A 19,401-nucleotide genomic window follows, 5' to 3' on the forward strand; every position below is an offset into this window, starting at 1 on the left:
AGCCGGCTCCTGCTTGGAAACACCCCCGCTGCCGTCGCCCAAACCCTCATAAAGCTTCCAGAGCAGCAGGGGAGGCTGAGGAGCTGAACTCTGGGCAGACACAAGGGAGCTCTCTCCTCGGCTGCCAGCGGCAGGGTGAGCAAAGGACGGGCAGCCAGGGTTCAGGGGTGGAGCAGCTTGAAAAGATAGGGCAGAAACTCCGAGAAAATCTTTAAAAGGCAACGTGCTGTGTCTGTTTGAAGCGCGGCTGTGAGCTTTCCTAGGAGCTGTGGTTGCCTTGAGAGCTGTGTGGCGCTTGGCACAGCAGGACATCCACTGAACGCCACGTCTGGTCCTGCGGTTGTCGACACAGCGTGGCTGACATGCAGCTTTTTGGGTGACCCGGTAAGTTGTCCTCACATTATCCTTTCAATACGTTCTATACTTTCATGGGCAGTCGTAGCCTTTTTTTCCTCTCTCAGGCACTGTTGTTTCCCACTATCAATGCCCTGTAAAGGTCGATTCTAGTGAAGTAAGGTCTACAACAGAAGATTCAAGCAGGAGGACAAAAGGAACACCAAGGAGCTGCCCATCCAGCCCTGAAGATGTCCCTGTCACCTGCCAGCAGCACCGGTGGGTGTCCTGGGAAGGACACCCTGCAATAAAGTACCTGGAACAAGACAGGGAGAAGCGGGTACTTGTGCAGCCTCAGCTTTGGACTGTCTGGGCAGCAGAAATGGGACATAAAGAATAGTGTAAACATTAAAACAAATGTAAAATATAGGGCAGTTCTTGCCTTGTCAGATTACATTAAACATTTTAAAACATGACTTAAACAGACTAGGGTTTTCTGATACCTGAAGTGGAAAAGTCAGTGAAAATGGATCTGTAATTTAATGAACAATTGTTGGACAAATGATGAAGTACATGGAAATCATTAAAAAGAAGTATTAGAGCTCTTTATTGACTAGTGTATGTTTCTCCTTTAATGCCAAGAGACTGACTGGAAAGAACAAATACTTTATGGCTGAGGGTTTGGTTTGGATCAAATTCCGTGTTAACTAGTTTGAAATAACCAAAAAGGATTTATTTTTTTTTTTTTTTTAAAAACCCACCAGTTATAGCTAATAATTGGAAGTAGCTGCAGGCAGCTGAGATCTTCACTGCTTGATTTAGGGCTGTATAACAAGCCAACATGGGACCAATGCCAAGCAGCTGAATGGCTTTTTTGTTTGCCATGATAACGTGAATGCTTTTTAAATGTATTTGGTGTCTTCTGAATCAGAAAAGCCATTAACCAAAAAAAACAAAAGAGCAGGTAATGAGATGCTGGGGAAAACCTAACCCATCAATCCATCTTGTTTTAATGTAAGTAATGTAAAATTTTATTCTGTAAATGTGACTTACTAAAGGTAGTATAGGGAGGTTTTGGGGAGAGGGAGGGAAAGCAGACATGGCAGGACAGTTCTGAACTGGAATTATTTGCCCCCGCAAGGCTGCTGGCATAGCTCAATCATCTTCAAAGGAGTACTACTAGAAATAGGATTATAATTTTAACCCTTCCCTAAGATCACAGAATGTGAGACTTGGTCAAGCAATGGCTCTTCCTCTTCCTGAAAACTCAGAACTGAGTCACACTCTCTGCTCTCTGCATGTGAGGACTCAGCAGGTTCCAGAGCATCAGCCTTCCAGCCAGCAGCTGACTGACATACCCCCGCTACATCCGCCTCGCCGAGATCTGCTGTGCTCTACTACAAGGTCATCAGAGTAGAGTAATCTCTTGAACCACAGAAAACTATCGCCAACACCGTTTGCTGCACCGTCACGGCAGAATAATTTGATATTGCTGCTTTCAGGTCCCTGCTGGCTGGTTCTGGAGGAGACAGGGAGGTACACAGCAAAAGGGCAGGGGATACAAGTTATAGCATGGGAAATTCTGGTTAGATACTAGGGGAGAAAAAAGTTTACAGTGAAGGTAATCAAAATAGTGGAGCAGATTTCCCAGAGAAGCTGTGGAATCTCCCTCCATGCAGATATTCACAACTCAATTATTCAAGACTCCGAACAACGTGCTAGGAAAGCTGGAACGGAGCAAAGCCTCAAAAAGGAACGGATTATTCAAGGCTGACGTATTTCAGGTGTTAGTAGTGTTTTCTTGGAGACAACAGGCACACCTGCACTGAGGGGACCTGCGTGACAAGATGGGCATATGGTACACGTTACGTAATGTAAAATGTATTATGTAACATGTATCACTGTGATCGGAAGGTTTTTTGGAAGTGAAGATAAGATCAGTTTGGCCCGTGGCAATTTACTTAAACTGACCTATTCAGGCTAGCAGGTTATTTGTGATTGCTGCTTACAAGTATTCTTCGTCAGATACCTTAGAGTCCAACTGTATTTTCTCAATAAGGTCGTGCTTGGCAAACTTGGTGTATCGGGAGGTGAAACATACGGAAGATCTCACAGACTGGCTCTAGTAGCTCACAAAGTCTAAGAGCGAGAAGCTCTAGCTCTGCAGAGAGACAAGAAGCCCTTGGGCACTGCGACTTCCTTAGCACATTCTCTTCTTAAGCAACAGCACCTTAGAGCACCTCTCACACTACTTTTTTTTTCGGTCAAGGAAGACAAAATTAACTTGTTTTGTTTTGTTTTTTTAAGGCTACTACCAGGAGTTACCATTTCCCATAGGACTGTATACAACCCAAGTGTGGAAATAGGGGATTGGGAGCTCAGGCTCATGGTTTCAACTTTCAAATCACTTTTTGCCTGATTGTTTTTCTTTTTCCTTCTCAGAACTATTTAACCCAAGTTTCTTCCACTAGAATATGGAGTTTGGTGAACTGACCTTGTCCTTTTCTGTCCGTGAGTGAGCAGGAACCCAAGCAGGAAGGTGGTGTCCAATTTTTCTGTCTCATGCCCCTTGACCTGCATACTAACGTGTTGTAGGGAAACAGAGCTGGAAAGGCTTGTCAATAAACAACGTTCGTAAGAATATACCCATAAAGCTGTCATTTCACGGCTAGAGTATAACCTTCAGCTAATACGGGGACTTCTTTTTGGCAGCATATTCTTCCTTTCTGAAACACTGCAAGAGGAGCGCTCCCAAGAGGCTTGCTAGTATCACAAAGGTAATAGAATATCATCTTTCTAATTAATAATTTTCCAGCTGTTTTTCTTTGTACCTTAGACAGGTGCCTTTATACCTTCTCTGTACTTTCCTTTGTTACCTTAGGTAACATAGTTTGCCTGTGCTTGAATATCTCTCTGCATATTAAAACCAAAATGGATTAAATTCTGCAGCGCTCAGTCATCTGACCTTCACATTATTAGAATTAATGTGTTTGTTCTTGAAGACTGTGTGAAACCAAGAAAACCTTAAGGAATGTTTTGTTAACTTTTGCTAATTATAATTCATATTGAGATTGCAGCAATATAAAAACAGCTATGCAATAATCCCTAGGACAGCCACAGCATCTCCTGAAATAGAGATGTTGCCATGGCCATGGACAGCAATGAAGCCCCAGCAGCTACTTAAACCTTAAGTTTGATTCTTTTTTTACCAAAACGGGCAACAAATGGTCAATCCAGAGCCAAATGCAGGGAGATTTATTACAAGGTGGCCACCTGCCCATTTAGAACTTTCAACCCTCAAATTGACCACAGTGAGACTCAAAGCAAAGATGATTTTCTCACTTACCGCAGTCTCAAGCTGTAACTTTTTACTCCATTAATTCTTCGTGGCGCAAACTCCTATTGTTGTAGTCACATTTTTGTTTTCGTTCGTGTTAGTTTAACAGCATGCCGTCATTACGGAAGAGCCCACGTCCCGTTCCATCGTTTGCTTGGTGGTCTGTGAAGGGTGGGAGTTCCCACTGAACGCCATGTGTCCCCAGGCCAGATGGAGCGAGGCAGCTGTGCCACAACACCCCAGTGCCACAATCTAAAGCTTTAGTTTTGGCCGATCTCCCATTTTTGCTGCGTTACCCTTCCATCCCTATTAGTCTTCTGAGACAAGACTAACTCATCAGGAAATAGGGGCATTTTTCTTCTCAAGAGCTCAGCTTTGCTCCAAGGCCAACATGAAGGAGGGAGCAGGACAGGGTAAATATTTTACAGTTTTGCAACTGAGCTCGAAGTTGAGGGGTTTTGCTGTTGTCAGCAGTGTGTTATTCCACTCTCCAGCTGTACAAGGTTCACTTATTTAGATCACATCTTATTTCAGATGAAAAGAGACACTGGATATTCCACCATGGCTGAGCAGCAGAAGCAGGTAAAGGCTCAAGGTCACCTTTTAAAGGCAGCATGTGTTGAATTATCTTCTAAGAGAAGCAACAGACACATCCACGCTCTGATCACTTTAGCACAACTAGGAGGTCATTTCTTATCACTACAGCAACATTTTCCCAGCTTTTCTTCCCTTCCAGTGGACTGCAGCTCCACCACCAAGTGCTGGAGGGTCTGTTACCTTTGAAGTGTGGCAGGAGACCACAACACTCGACTGTCACCAAAAGCTGTGACTCAGAGCGGTCCCGCTGAACAATGTGTCTCCAGCTGATGCGCCCCAGTCTCTTTACTTTGCAGGCAGCAATCCTGCTCTGCACTTAAAGAATCTGCCAAGCCTATATCTGCCTTTAGAGGCAAGATCTCAAGCGATCCATGGATCAGAGTTTGGAAACTGCTGTGCTGGAGCTGTTGGCGTGAAGATAAACAGGGTGTTAGCACTTGGACCTGATGAACAAGATTTTTTTTTTTCTATGTAAACCTCTCTGCTTCTCCAGCTCATGTAATTATACTGTGTGGGATTCATTCACATAATCACTTCATCGCATACGATAAAAACGCAGCCTCAAAACGAGACAGTTTGTAGCCAAGGGGCTTTTAAAATAGCTTAAGTGCTGAGCTTTAGCTCCTCTCTGCCCTACCGCAAAGCCGGACATACGGAGTGTCTGATGAGCATTAGCAGTTTTTAGTTTTAGCATCTTCTAGCTGAAGAGTTTCAAAAGAATCTGAAGTACTAATTGGTCTTCCTAAAAATTCTGACACCTGCAAGACATCGGAGTTTTTCTTTGCTATGTTCATTCTTCATCCCAGGAGAAACCAAGATTTATAGGATACAATTCTGTTAAAAAGCTCTAAGCTTTTTATAGCTTTTGTAACCTTTTTTATCTAAAGAATATGTAGATGGTGCTCCAGGGTCTAAAGATTAAGCAAGTCTTATGTCAGCATACATGAGGCATAACAGGGGCGCAGCTGCAAGTGTGAAACTGCTGAGATCCCTCCAGCCCAGAGTTCAGCGTGCACCATCTAAAGCTGGGACGGATGGTTTTCCCCAGCCTTGCGTTTGTAGCTCAGCACACCCAGTGGTAATGCTGCAACTGCTTGCATCACTTCAGTGTAAACCTAAGGGTTCGCAAACATCAAGCTGTAGGGCGAGAGTCCTTTAAACTGCTTCCTCCCCGGCTGCTAACCTGATTAAAAAAGAGATGATAGGAGGAAACGGTTGTTTGCTTTAATGAGGAAAGTTTCAGTGCTAATGAGCAAAGTTCTACCCTGGGACAGATAAATATTGCTGACAAGTCATGCGCGATGTTTAATGTTCTGTAGCTGTTGCAGAATCTTAAAGAAGCTCTTAGCACTGAAAGCTAAGAGGATTTCTCTATATTGCATTACCCTAAACACACCTGCATTCAGCATTTATGAGTGAGCTGTCTCTCTTGTTTGTCCTCTCTGACAGAGACAAGCAGGACAGCAGCTATAAATCATGCTATTTATACTCCAGTCTGTTTGTGCAGCACAACAACACAGTTAAAAAACTGGAAGGACAGAGTAATAAACAAGGCACTAGCTGGTTATTACGCTATATCATTTTAGAATTGCATTGATTTTTTAAAAAATATTTATCCTGCAGATAAATATAATGCATATTCACCCAGGAAAACCCAAACTAAGATTGCTGAACTCCAAAACCAATTCCAGCTTGGGCTGCTCTAGAAGACAGTTAATTATACATTTGTCATATATTTGCTAAACAATTGGTTTTGAATATTTAAATACTCAAATATACTGAATACTGGAATCAAGAGGTCTCTCTGGTGCCTGTATGCTGTACATGGAAATATTTCTTTAGTAGGTAGCATTTCCATGACTAAGAGAAGGGGTAGAGAGAACTTTATACGTTTGAAAAGTTGAGTATTTTATCTCCTTGTTAATATGCAGTTGTTCTATACAGATGACATGTGGTACCTACTAGACAAGTTGTACTCTCAGTGCTAAAGTTGAGTTGTACCTGTGATGGCCTAAAGGCCCAGCAAAGTGAATTATGCAAGGACAGCTAATATCCTGTGTTAAAGCTCTTTTATATTTGGGGAGACAAAAAGGCAGCCTTCTGGGCACGTGAGCCTGACTTTAGAATCGGTCTTCAAAGCAAAGAGGAAAATTGAGAGGGGTGGTTCTGGATTAACTGGAGCTGTTAATCAGATCATCTGAGCACAACAGGTCTTGACTACAGTGGGGACAACACGTACTGCATACTGGGAGAGAGGATGTACTGGTAGGGTGAGAGGAGCATTTATAGGTGGGGCACCGTGCCTTACCCCCAGGTCTGCCACACCAACTGCTCCGACTTGGCCAAAAGCCCCTTAACATTATAGTCCTCTAGGTACCGAGAAGTGTGCCCAATAACAATGGAGAAAAAAAAAATCAGTGGTACTTTCTCTCTCTTTGTTTTTTCTGGAGGAATTTAATGTCAGCGATACTTCAGATGACATGGCTGGTGGATGTGTCTGTATTGCCCCCCTCAGTTACACACCATATCCCATAACAGCTTTGTTGTTATGCTCTTTAGAGTGTTCGTAAAACAAAACAGGCTATCATAGAACTGCCTTGACCTCCTGCATTTCAAATACAGAAAATGCTCGTGTAGGACATGGCAGCACACGCTCACTCTTGTTGCTTGCGCACAGGAAGAGAAGCTCTGGGATGCCATGAAGATCACTGCCCGTGTCCTTGGTACAGGCCTGCTCGTATTCACCGCCTTAGCGAACTTGGGTTTGGTTTGGTAAGATTGTTTGAACAAAAGGCCTTGAGAGGAAAAAATGGATGATGAAAAGATGGGCAACCACGAAAGCTTATTCCCACAGGTACCTGCAGAGTATCTGGGATGCTTCAGGCCATTTCTGGCAAACAACATGGCTGAAGCTCTACTACCTGTTGGAGGGAGAGGAGTGGACAATCTTCTTCCTTGGTGAGTTACTCAGGTTAACAACCCTGTGCTGTAGGAAGAACTATCCAGGTACTATATCTAAACGGGCACATGGACGTGCCTTCCCAAACTTGCTAATCCTCCCTCTGATAAAGCACATGTGGGCTCCAGAACCAGGCACAGCTGATGTGGTGCAACTGTGCTGCCTTTGGACCGGTGCATCATTACACCCCCTGTACAGACTGAAAATTTGATCTTGCTGCTGAAATGGCTTCCCTTTGAAAACACACTCTTTGCTCCTGTGAGGACTGAATGACTCCATAGAAATAATTACTGAAAATTAACATAAAATCGGTGGGTTTTACTCTTGGTGTAGCACCTATAAAACTCTGCCTATGATTAACAGCTAGAGAACACGCCTAGTATGGACATTCAAACGTCCCAGGGATCAACTTGACCTTACACAACTTGTATTTAAAACCCACCCATGACAGAGATCACCCAGCCTCCCAGAAAAGCCCTTTCTTAGCCTCAGTTGTGGCAAGTTTCAACCACGTCCCCATTCCCTAGGTCTTACCTATGTGTCGAAACCTCCCCACATTCCATTTTCATCCATATTCCATCCCCATTCCCTAGGTCTTACCTATGTGTCGAAACCTCCCCATATTCCATTTTAAAGCCTCTCGGGGCAGGGGATACACACGTGGCACATCTGGGTCCCAGCAAGGTTCTCTGGACACCATGCCACTGTATTGTGTTTCCAGTTTAGCCACAGCTCTGAATTTATTGCCACATCTCTGCCCTTTCCTCACGCCACAGGGACTGCACTGGTTCCTGGCCTTGCCTTCTGGGGCTTCAATGGAATCCTTATGGTGGCTGATGTAACAGGAAAGCCAACTTTCATTACTCGCTATCGCATTCAGCTGGGCAAGAACGATCCTGTAAGTATTTCTCACTCTGCTTCTTCTGCTGGCTAAACAGTTCCTGCAGACGGGATTCATGGAAAATCAAGCTGAGTCTTGCATATCCACTGAGAGAGGAAGGCAGTGGTTGTCATTAGGCTACTGATCAGATCTGGATTGATGGCTCGTTAAAAAGTTGATCCCAAAGCTAACACAGAAACAGCCTACAGATCCCAAAGCTCTTTATCCTCCCAACTGAAAGCCACATTGCTTCTGATTTAGCCTCAAATCCTGACTTCTCTCTCGCAGGTGGACACAAAGAAATTGCTCCAAGCCATCTACACAGCGCTGTGTAATCAGTTCTTTATCTCCTTGCCCATGTTTGTGCCTCTGTTCTACCTCATGAAATGGCGGGGCAACACTTTCAGCAAGGAATTACCGACCTTCCGCTGGTTTCTTGTGGAGCTAAGCATCTTCACCTTAGTAGAGGAAATTCTCTTTTATTATACACACAGGTGAGCTGAGCACAGGAACAAGACTTTCTGGTTTCCCCCCATGCCTTTAAGCTTATACCCATCTCCTGCAACATCAATGGTCCTAGTCCCCCCTCTTCTTGTGGGAAGACTTAAAGTTTCTGGAATCCACCCTTACAACATAAGGCTTGGGTGCTGCAATGTTGCTGGTAACTCTAGTGAGCAAAAATGGGCTAAGTTACAAAGGTGGAGCAGCTTAAAGCCTAAGAAAAAAACAAAACAGGCTGCTTCATACAAAAGCTGTAACCCAGGGTTCTTCAAAAAGAGGAGAACAAGACTGACTATCATGAAAGAAAAAAGCCCAAGAGGCCAGTGGCTGATCTCCTGTTCGCTTGTACAGCACCTATGGAGCAGAGCCTGGCTCCTGACACCGCAGGTACTGAGCACTGACACCAACGTTAAAGCAAGGAAGGAAAAAAGCCTGCAGGGCTGCACAGAATTCCAAACTATGCAGGCTTCCCTTTTGGACAAGTACACACACAAAAAACATTAAAACCAATTTTTTAAGGTCCCACAGAACTTAAAAATCTGCCTCAGTTGCCAGTAGGTAAAGTCAAAACAGCGAAAAATATAAAGTGAGTCTTCCCCTCAAAAGTACTCTCAGGTTTGAGCAAATCTGTCTTTTGGGGACTTTGACTTATGGCATTTATCTGGACTGAAGTTTAACATCAGTCAGTACACACATACATTAAGTGGGGGCTCTGTGTTAGAGAGAGGGAAGCCAGGAGTCCTACACTCTTATTCCCAGCTGCTCTAAATCTTTCTTTGAAAGAAGAGCCATGAGCAAGTCCCCACATTTCTCTCTTTTCTCTCCTTAGGCTTGTTCACCTCCCACTCCTGTACAAGCACATTCACAAGAAGCACCACGAATGGACAGCCCCCATTGGCGTGGTCTCCATCTACGCTCACCCAGTAGAACACATAGTAAGTGGATCCCCCACGCTCACCCTCCAGTTCCTGCGCAGAGCGTGATTTCCATGGGACGAGGAGGAGCGGTAAGAGAAGAAAAGCAAACGCGCCCTCAGACTCTCCTTTCCCAGGACGAGGAAGCTGAGCTGCGTTGCCAGAAGCATAGAAGGGTTGGGGTGCTCCCCCTTTATGGTGTGAATGTAGGGGTTGTCATATGCAGGGACAGGAGCTGGACTCAATGATCCTTGTGGGTCCCTTCCAACTCAGGACATGCTACGATTCTATGCGGAGCTCCTCTGCCTTTAAGCACCCAGACCAAGGGCCTCCAGCAGAGGAGGGACAGACTGAGGCAGCTTCCAGCACAATATGTGACACTGACACACTCTGGGTTACTGCATGGAGCCAGAATTCTGTTGAAGCTTTCCTGCCGGTGGCTGGGATCGGGGTTTGCAGGAGTCCCTCCCAGTGCTGCTCCAGCAGAGACTTCTCATGCAAACACATCCCACCTTCAGAATATTCCAGCTCTCAGACCATCTCCTGTCAACAATAGTCCTGGGCTGCAGATCCAGCTCTGGGAGTCTCCCCAGTTGAGTGTCTTTGGGCAGCAGAATGACTTTTCACATTCAGAAGTCCAGCTGAGCCCGGCTGCTGCCGTGGGCTCGGTCAGGGCTGTGATGGCCGTTTGTGCCGCTGGTAGGACACGATGAAGTGATGCGGCTGGGTCATCGCATCACGACTTCTGCATGTGTTCTCAGGCCAGGGCCATTTGACAGCTCGGCTTCCCAAGAGCTTCAGCATTATTCCAAGGTGAAGCTGAAATTCGGACATCTGATTCCAGGGTGATTTTCTGGATTTGTGCTGCCCTCACACCCCTGGTTTGGTCTCACATCCAACTTCTACTACAAGCTTAGGCTGTGACTATGTTTTGCAGTGAGTAAAACTCAACTCAGAGTAAATTATTAGTTTGATGATTAGGTAATATAGTAAGGTGTTTGCAGGTTTCCCTTTTTACTGTTTGCACAAAACTAACATGATGTATCACCCAGGTGAAACAATGCAGCTCCTAGATGAGAGTTCGCTTGTCGTGGACCTGTCAGTGAGGGAGAGTTTGCTTCTCGTTTCTAGCTCTCCAACACGCTGCCTGTCATGACCGGCCCGATGATCATGGGATCTCACATCGTTTCAATCGCAGCGTGGTTCTCCCTGGCTCTCCTAACGACGAGCATTTCGCACTGTGGCTACCACCTGCCCTTCCTCCCGTCGCCCGAATTCCACGACTTCCACCACCTCAAGTAGGTCTGGGCCCTGTCAGCTTCCCCTTCCCCTCCCACCTGTGGCTTTGGCACTGCTGACGGGCAAAGCTCCTTCCTGACAGTCACTGGGTTTGCACAACTTGGGCACAAGGCCTAATCCAGTCCGCCTGGCAGGAATGCCGTCAGGTCTTAGAGCAGTTAAACAGAGACGGGGATTTTGGAGGACTGGGTCCTGCTGCCCACATGAGTGCCAGCTGCCTCTTTGCCATCTGCCCTCCTCCATCAGCTGACTTGGAAACCTTCTCCAAAGCTCGAACCCCGCAGCTGAGGCTGCGCATTTCGAGTTTCCTCAGATGACACGGGAGGAAAGCAAGCACAGCGTCTGAAGTAGCAGCGATCACCTGGACTTTCCCCAGCACAAGCGCAGGGCCGGAGACAGTGATCTAGAATAGAGCCAGAGCAAGGGCAAATCACACAGCTCAGATAAATGTGCAGGGAGCCTCCCTGTCTGTCCTTCTCCCATACACTGGGATTAGTAATATTGATCAGATAACACCTTGCCCAAAAAAATTGCGATTAACCCCTCCTGGCAGAGATTCCCAGCCTCCTCCTACACTGCAGAGAGCAGAGTTTCAGCAGGTTGTTCAGGGATGCAAACCACAGTAGCGGAAGACGGGTTCGCATCTCCCAGACGTGCACTGAATTCACATATTCCCTCCAGCGCGGTTTGCTTCTCCTGCAGCAAGAGCTGATGTGGCTGTTCCATCACCACCCAAACACTGGGCAACACCCAGACCACATTGCCAGGTCCTGTCGTCAGCCGGTTCCTCCAGAGCCCCGGTGCTCTCCGGGCAGAAGGGCTGTGCCGGTGTCCCGGTGCTGGGAGCGCGGCAGCTCCACGTCCCGGTGCGCACAGACACGGCAACACAGTTGTCCGGCTGCTCCTGCAGCTCCAAGCTGCCCAGGAGAGTGCAGTTCAGTGCCACCAATTCTTGGTAACAACGGTGACAGAGAAGTTGCAGAAATTTCACCCCGGCTTCCTTAGGGCTCGAGGGAGACTGGTGCAGGAGCAGAAATAAATCACATGGATGGCTTATCAGGGCTCTGAAAGGAGATGGAAATAGGAAGGGTGAGGCAACCTCAGAAACTTGCAGTGATGTTTAATCTCTGTTTGGTTTCCAGGTTCAACCAATGCTATGGAGTGCTGGGAGTGTTGGATTATCTGCATGGAACAGATAGAGTGTTCAGACAAAGCAAAGCCTACCAGAGACACAGGGTCCTCCTCAGCCTGACACCCCTTTCCGAAAGCATCCCCGAGGTGCCCGGGAGAGCAGAGTGAACCCAGCAGCCCGCGGTTCTTGCAGAGCGAGGACAATGATTTATGCCAAATAGTGTTTTAATCGTTCACACACAAAAAAACCCTGAAGCTGAAAATGCTACTTGAAATGACTGCACTTTTGCTGCTGGTATTTTCTACTTAAGGCACAAAAAACTGCTCTATAAAGCTATTTTTAAACAAAGTTTAGACGGTTTTTCTTAATTACGTGCAGTTCCTTGACTCTAGCTGTGTGCGTGAGCCAGATGTGTTCTGGGCACTTTGCTTTGGGGAGTTCTCACTATTAAGGTTTTAACACTTCAGTTTTCACTGACCATGTTCTGGCCTCTTTCAGCAGCATTCTATAGAAATAGCAGCAAGATGACTATAACTACATATGAGAAGATTAAAACCACTATTTTTCTGAGACTCACAACACGTGGAGTATGGGATGCAACCCCAAGACAGGTCAGCGGGGCCACAGCTTTAGCAACGCTCTCCCTGGCACATCCAAGTGGCCCGATTTGCCCTGAGCAGTTTTCCTTCCTGCGAGAGGTCAGCCCAGGTCTGAATTAAAGGCAGCCACATCCTCATCTCCACTGCACAAACTGATGTCTGCAAACATAAAGTGAGTTTTCCCCACCATGGGACAGGGAAGGAACGCTGGGAGCTGATGGAGCCCTGGTCCATCACCTCCTTCCGCTGAGCCTCATCTCACTCCCACATACCCAACAGAGGCACAAACCAAAACCAGTAGCTCTGTACAATGATCAACGATGGAGAGAGACTTTCTATGGAAAGTCCCTGTATCACACCCTGCTGTCCTGAGATCCTTGAAACCCTGTACGGATGGATGCAACAAGAAGCATGCCTACCTTTATGCACAAGTACTTGCATAACTCATCTCAATGGTGCTGCCAGTCTTCTCCAGGATCAAGTCTGCAAATATAATGGCCTTGAGTTGCACCAGGAAGGTTCAGATCACATATTAGGAAAAATCCTTCACAGAAAGGGTTGTAAAGCACTGGAACAGGCTGCCCAGGGAAGTGCTGGAGTCACCATCCCTGGAGGGGTTTAAAAGATGCATAGACGAGGTTCTTAGGGACATGGTTTAGTTCCAGTTACGTTGTGGTTGGACTCAATCTTGAGGTCTCTTCCAACCAAAATGATTCTATGATTCTAAGTCTGAATCCTGTCTGGGGGCCTGGGACAAGTGTGACACCTGCCTCTCACCACGGCAGGACCCCCGTCCCACGCAACCCATGGAGGAGAGGACACGCAGGGCGGACCTGCGCTGCACTTACCTGCCGTCAGCCCAGGAAGCCTCCGGAACCTACAACCCCAGCCCCCCGGGGAGATGAACCTGTCCACAGCCCCCCGGGGAGGGCAAGTCAACAGAACAGAAAACCCAACCTGCATTGTCTTTTGAAGTTTTTATTTTTATACATTTTTTTTGTATTAAAAAGGAAAAAGCATAATTACCACAAATTACAAAGGACTAAAGCATTACTAGAATAATGAATCACATCAGCCTAGAAAGCAGATACTCTGAATAATATTAATGTTATAATACAAGCTCTCATTCAAGTATTTTACATTTTTCTCTTTTCCTTTTATATGTGATGATGATCCTAGCACATGGGTCAAAGATTATGTACTATCGACAGAAGATGGATCATGTACAGCGGGCCATATTAACAAGATTTTCCTCCCAAGTGATACATGGTCTTGTGATGAGTCATTTTAAGTTTGTCTCTACGATAAATGCAGCTGAAGAAGGTTGCACACACTTTCTAGTTTTGGGAAACAAGAAGGTTGAGGTTGGGACACACAGGGTTTGAGAAGGGCCAGCACATCGAACCATCACCCCTTTTGCTCCAGAGGGCCACCCTCGCCGGGGCGCAGCTCAGCAGGGGGTTCCGAGCCGCAGATCCAAAGGTTTCCGACCCCAACGGGACGGGGAAGGGCTGGGAGAGGACAAGGGGGCTGCCCCGGGGAGGCTGGAGGGTCCCCGTGGTGCCAAGCAGCCCCCACACAGCGCTGGCACTGGGACAGCAAGCCCAGGGGACAGCGTGGGGACACACGGCTGACCCCGGTATGTCCCTGCAGGGGCTGGTGTTGGTGCCCAGGGCGCTCCCGGCTCCTCCAGAGCGTCCCACCGAGGGGATGTGCTTGTCACAGATACATCGGTCCTATGTTCAAGTGTCTGCAGAAAGTGAAACTGTAAACTACTCATTGAAACGCTGCCCTCCAGCCACCCGCTCCACGCCACAGAGATGAACATTTTCTTTAAAAAATAAAAAGTCATTCATCTATTATTTGTATTGAAAATTTTAAAAGAAAAAAAAAAAAAAAGAGTCAGCGAGACATTTAACATCAAGTGTAGCAACCCTCTGTTAAAAGAGCCTACCATCCATTTCAAAACAGTGACAAAGTGACATAACCAGTCTCAGAGGAGACAGGAGAAAATAAGCATTGCAAACACAGCTTGCTACATTTACAGGTTTCCTTTTTTTTTTTTTTCCTTTTTCTTTTTTTTCTTCCTTTTGATAAAATAACTGGAAAGGCATTAACAGCTAGAAGGCCCCCTCTGCACTGCCACGCGGAACGTGTACGGACACGTGGCAGGATTCTGAGGTTAACGCATCATTTTGTTACAGTACAGTCGACCAGTCCCAAACAAGACGAGTAGTTGCCAAAACTCGAGGGACCCCAAGGGCTACAGCAATGAGCCACCATCAGGGGTGCGAGGGGGGCAGCAGGAAGAGGGACAGACAGGCAAACAGAGCAGCAGGATTATTACTTTAATTATTTTCTTCCCCCAAATGAGCATGGCAAAGCAGCAAAGCCTCCTCTGAAACACACCTTCCACCTCCACTCCTGATCCCACGCCACAGCTCTGTACCCACTGCAACCACCTGCACCCCAAAGATGGGCTGACACACAGGGCCTTGACAAGATGTCCCAGCTGTAGCAGCCTGGGATGTCTCAAAAACAGGGGTGAGATGGGGAGTGCCCCCCAGCCTTGCTGAAAGCAGCTGGGGCCCCCCAGGCCGTGCCGGTGCCAGTGCTGGGATGGATCGGTGTTCACAGGGGTACATGTGCCTGACCATTCACACCACTAAAATAAAACAATAATAAAAAAAAATACACAAAACATGATTGTGGTGAAACATCCAAGCTAAAAGCAAGGCCAAACTCCCTCCTCAGCAGGAGGACAAGAGCTTCCTCAAAAACAAAGCCCCTCTCTGGACAGGCATCTCTGCTCAGTGGTGGAGCAAGCCCCATGCGATGCCTCTGTATGCAGCAAGAGGACAGGGAAATCATCACATCCGTCCCCTCCTCAGCCTGCATGGACCACATGGCCCACGGCCCCGGCCTCACCAGGACCCCTGCTGCTGCCTGGGGTGCGGGGTGCTCCCCCAAAACTGGAGCACTGAGCTCCTGCCCTCGCCGGCACCACAGGAGCGAATGGCCCCGCGTTCGTTCCAAGACAGGCAGGAGCAGGCAACAGCTGCCTCGGGTGTCACGTCCCTTTGTCCTTCACTGTCTGGCTACGCTGCTGCCCAACAGGGGGCACAACAAGGCACACAGTCCGCAAACCTGGAGGGGCGGCTGGGATTGCTCTTCTGACCCACCTGCCGCTGGGAATCGGGGGAGTTTCAGGCCAGGCCCTCAGCCACACTGATGTGACAAACCACTGACTCAGCAGAGGGGGGAAAACTCTTCCATGCCAAGACCAGAGCCTCAGCTTTAGAAATTACAAAATAATTTAAAATCAATTCTGGTTTGGGGAAATTCTCTGGGAAATGTCTTACCTCTTTCTACCACCCAAGCAATTCCACAGTCTGCTCCACAAGCAACAACCCCACAGCAGCAGTTGTCCCTCAGAGGAGGTCGTTCCTCCTCATTTCCTATCTAATTTGTTGCTAAAATGCAGACAATTGGCTTCAAAAGAGAACACATACCAACGAGAGCACAGGGACACAGCAGCAAGGACCACGCGCCGGCACATCCAGACCTGCTTCCACTTGCAAACAACCAGCAACGCATCTCTGAAATCCTTCATCAACCCCTATCTCAAGGCTCCTCCTTCCCAAATCTGGGGCAAACCCAACCGCATCTGTAACCTCAGAGATCCGGCTCACGAGAGGAGAAATCCAGAGATAACAGTCACGGCCACAGCACCGTACAGGTGTTACTTGCCCAGGTACGACCCTGCAGCCCCAGATCAAAGCTGTAATGGAGCAAGCTGTGGACTCTGGCAGGCTGGCACACCGAAACAGGGCCTCCGAGCGGTGCTGAGCCGCAGGGTGACATGGAAGGGCTGGACAGACCATGGCAGGATCACACCACCGGCAAACAGCAAAGCAGCAGCCACCCAGCCTTACCCAAACCCAGCTGTGCTTTCCATTCCAGCAGCAGGTCATGCAGCTCCCTCCACATGGACCTTCCCCCCACACCTGCTCAAGCAGCATCTTGGACACGGTCTCAGTTCAGGAAGGCGGTAACTTCAGGCAGGGCCTCATGCGCATCCGCAGCCACTGCTGATCAGCAGCTTGCCCTCTCAATCTCTGCTCCCGGCGGCTCTGATCCACCAGCCCTGCAGCCCAACAGGGACAGCCCTGGAGAGGCAACTCCTGCCAGCCATGGGACACAGTGCTGGATCAGCTGGAGACTTTAGGAAAACACCGGTTGCTCCCAGCTTGTGGTTTTGCAGAGAGAGTAATGCACTTAGCTGCATTTTTTAGTAGCCCGTGGTGGCGGCCGCTCCGCACTGCATGCAGAATGCTCTGCAGCTCATGAGGATGGGGTACTGGAGCCATGAGCAGGTACTCCAACCCAGGGGACGGAGCAGCAGCAAGGCCAATGGCTCTGGCTGAAAAAGAGCTTCTACCCTTATGGCAGGAGCGCGACTTTCAGCACAACCTCACCCTCCAGCAGAGACACGCTCCCTGTGAGGGAACGCAACTCACAAGCCGGGGGAGGGTTTGTCTGCCAAAGCTTACCCGGTCCTGGGTAGAGGAACCAAGTAAACACCACAGCAGCTCTGCAACCATCCCCTCACCCCCACTGAGCAATAGGGTGTTCTCAGCCCTGGAGACGCACAGGGACACTGCCCTGAACAGGAGACTTCGCACAGCCACCTGCCAAGACAATGCACAAGGACACCCAGACCAGAGCTGTCCTCTGCCGGGCAGGTCTGCTGCTCGCACCTAGCACGAGTCCTGGGGCTAGTGACAGCTGTGAGAGACAGGTTCCCTGGGGCTGCATCGCTGCCTTGTCACGCTACAGTGTTAAGTGACACCAGCAACACGCCAGCCCTCCCAAGCGCTCACAGCAAGGACCAGTCCCTTCAGCTGCTGTGACGATCTCCCTGCTCAGCCTGTGACCACGCTGGAGGCGCAGAACCGATCCACCTCCTGCCCCGAGACTGCACAGGGGCTCCGAGAGAGGCCACAAGCACGTACAGTCACTGTCAGGGAGAAGATGCTACAACGGTATATACACAACGTAGCGGCTTCAGCTACTGCGTGAGCGCAAGTCTTGGATTTGACTGCCCTCGGCACCTTCCCCCAGGAGAACCAGGGCGGGTGGGGGGTCTCTGCGATGGGGGAGGCATCCGAGCGAGCTGCAGGGTCAGAAGAAAGGCCGCAGGGAAGGTCAGCTCGGCAGCAACGCCGGGAGGAGTCTCTGGGCCGGGGTGGGCAAGAGCCCAGCACACCCCAGGCTATGGGAAGCCAGCGAGCGCCCCTGGTCTAGCTCCACCATAAGGCAACTTTTTTTTGCATGTTTTCTTTTTTTTTTGTTTTTTTTTTTTGTTTTTTTTTTTCTTCAATAATATTTCCAAGGAAGAAAGCAAAGGGAGAAGTGTCTTTTTAGAGTTTTTTTTTGTTGTTTTAGAATTTTTTTTGTTTGTTTTGTTTTTCCAAGGGAAAAGGAAGAGAAAACCTTCTTCGGCAAAGTCCTGTCTTTGCATGCGATGGGTGTTCTGGGGCAGCGGGTGCATCGTCCATGCAGGCTTGAGTCCGGGTGCCTGCTGGCCTCCCACCAGCCGTCCTCGCAGGAAGGAATCCGAACAAGCCTATTCTTGGCAAAGGTCCTTTGGTTGACTTCCAAATTGTCCGTGATGGAAGGGAGAGGCGGGTGGAGGGAGAGCCAGACCCTCGGGAAGGTTGGAGGTGAAGACGCTGGGGAGAAGGGACCAGAAGAACGAACAGGACAATGCTCCTGTCGCAGCAGTCAGTGCCAGGGAGGCACCACCACACGTGGAATGGGAGATGTCAGCCAAGGTCACGGAGATCAGAGGCTCCACAGCATTGTGACACGCTGCAGCTTCGGTCCCCCGCTGGGGAACCTCGCTCCTCCGAGCTTCCTGAGCAGGCTGCCCCGTGATCCGAGCAGGACGCAGAAAGGGGGTTGTTGGGGCCGCACAGAGCAGACTTGTTTTGGTAAATCCAGACGAACTTCTAGCAATAATTTAAAACTTGATATATATATATAATAATTAAAAAAAAAATCTCCCCTTCCCAACCCAGCCAGAACTTTTTCGTTTTGAAGAGACTCTAAGACATGAGTGTGCGCACAGGAGGGGAGGGAAGGGAAAGCGAAGGGTGGGTCTGGCTCTGGTCAGGGTTGTAATACCAAAATGGTGTTTCAGATGCAGATCGTCTTGCTTTCCAGCCCCAAGAGAAAAAATCGTGTGCGTTGAAGTTTCTCCCGAGCAGCCTATTCCTGGGCACCCACCTTTCAGCTCCCTTCCTGTCCCACCCCCCTCATGTCTCCCCTTCTCTGAACCAGTCCCCCACCAACCCACCCTGTCCCCCGCAGGAGGCGGACGCTGCAGCCTCTCTACTTCCCCACTGTCTGCGGTTCTGCAGCCGAGGGGACAGGGGATTGCTGGCTCAGGTTTTTGGCATCCTCTTGTGCAGGCTGGCTGGGCAAGGTGTGGGCTTGGCTGGATGGGCACTGGCTGACCGTTTTGCTGGAAGACTGGGATGGGTAACGCTTCCTGCCATCTCCCCCTGACGTTGTAGGGTATCTCTTGTGTCCACCTTCCTCCCCCATGGGTGGCTGGAAGAGAAAGCAGCCCAGTATCAGCACAGCCACTTCCCAATGCAGATGCCCTTCCCCTGGATCAGAGGACAGCCTTCCTGCAAACCTCCAGGTGGAGCCTCTCTCCCCAACCCACAAGGAACACACATACCCATGCCAAGCACACAGCTGCCCTCCTCTCCAAATCCACTGCTGCCAGATTTGCTGACAGAAAGACAGACTGACTTCCAATCAAGCACAAGGGTGAAAG

General features: G+C 48.6%; 2 protein-coding genes across 3 annotated transcripts in view; one reads left to right on the forward strand and one right to left on the reverse strand.

Annotated features, from left to right (window-relative positions):
- The first annotated feature begins 96 nt into the window (after positions 1 to 96).
- FAXDC2 (fatty acid hydroxylase domain containing 2) lies at positions 97 to 13,814 on the forward strand. Its single transcript, XM_082063577.1, has 10 exons — positions 97 to 384; positions 3,046 to 3,110; positions 4,205 to 4,252; positions 6,945 to 7,039; positions 7,122 to 7,225; positions 8,003 to 8,124; positions 8,395 to 8,600; positions 9,437 to 9,542; positions 10,653 to 10,819; positions 11,963 to 13,814. Exons 3-10 carry the CDS (start codon positions 4,205 to 4,207, stop codon positions 12,117 to 12,119), a joined length of 1,005 nt encoding a protein of 334 aa, XP_081919703.1. The 5' UTR covers positions 97 to 384; positions 3,046 to 3,110; the 3' UTR covers positions 12,120 to 13,814.
- LARP1 (La ribonucleoprotein 1, translational regulator) overlaps positions 13,514 to 19,401 on the reverse strand; it is a 45,826-nt gene continuing 39,938 nt past the window's right edge. For both annotated transcript variants that reach the window (XM_082063576.1, XM_082063575.1), the window contains exon 20: positions 13,514 to 19,169. In XM_082063576.1, coding sequence (XP_081919702.1) covers positions 18,948 to 19,169 — 222 coding nt within the window. In that variant the 3' untranslated portion in view covers positions 13,514 to 18,947. The remainder of the gene's footprint in view (positions 19,170 to 19,401) is intronic.

The sequence above is a fragment of the Streptopelia decaocto genome, assembly GCF_964273445.1.
Source record: "Streptopelia decaocto genome assembly, chromosome: 12".
Taxonomy (NCBI): Eukaryota; Metazoa; Chordata; class Aves; order Columbiformes; family Columbidae; genus Streptopelia; species Streptopelia decaocto.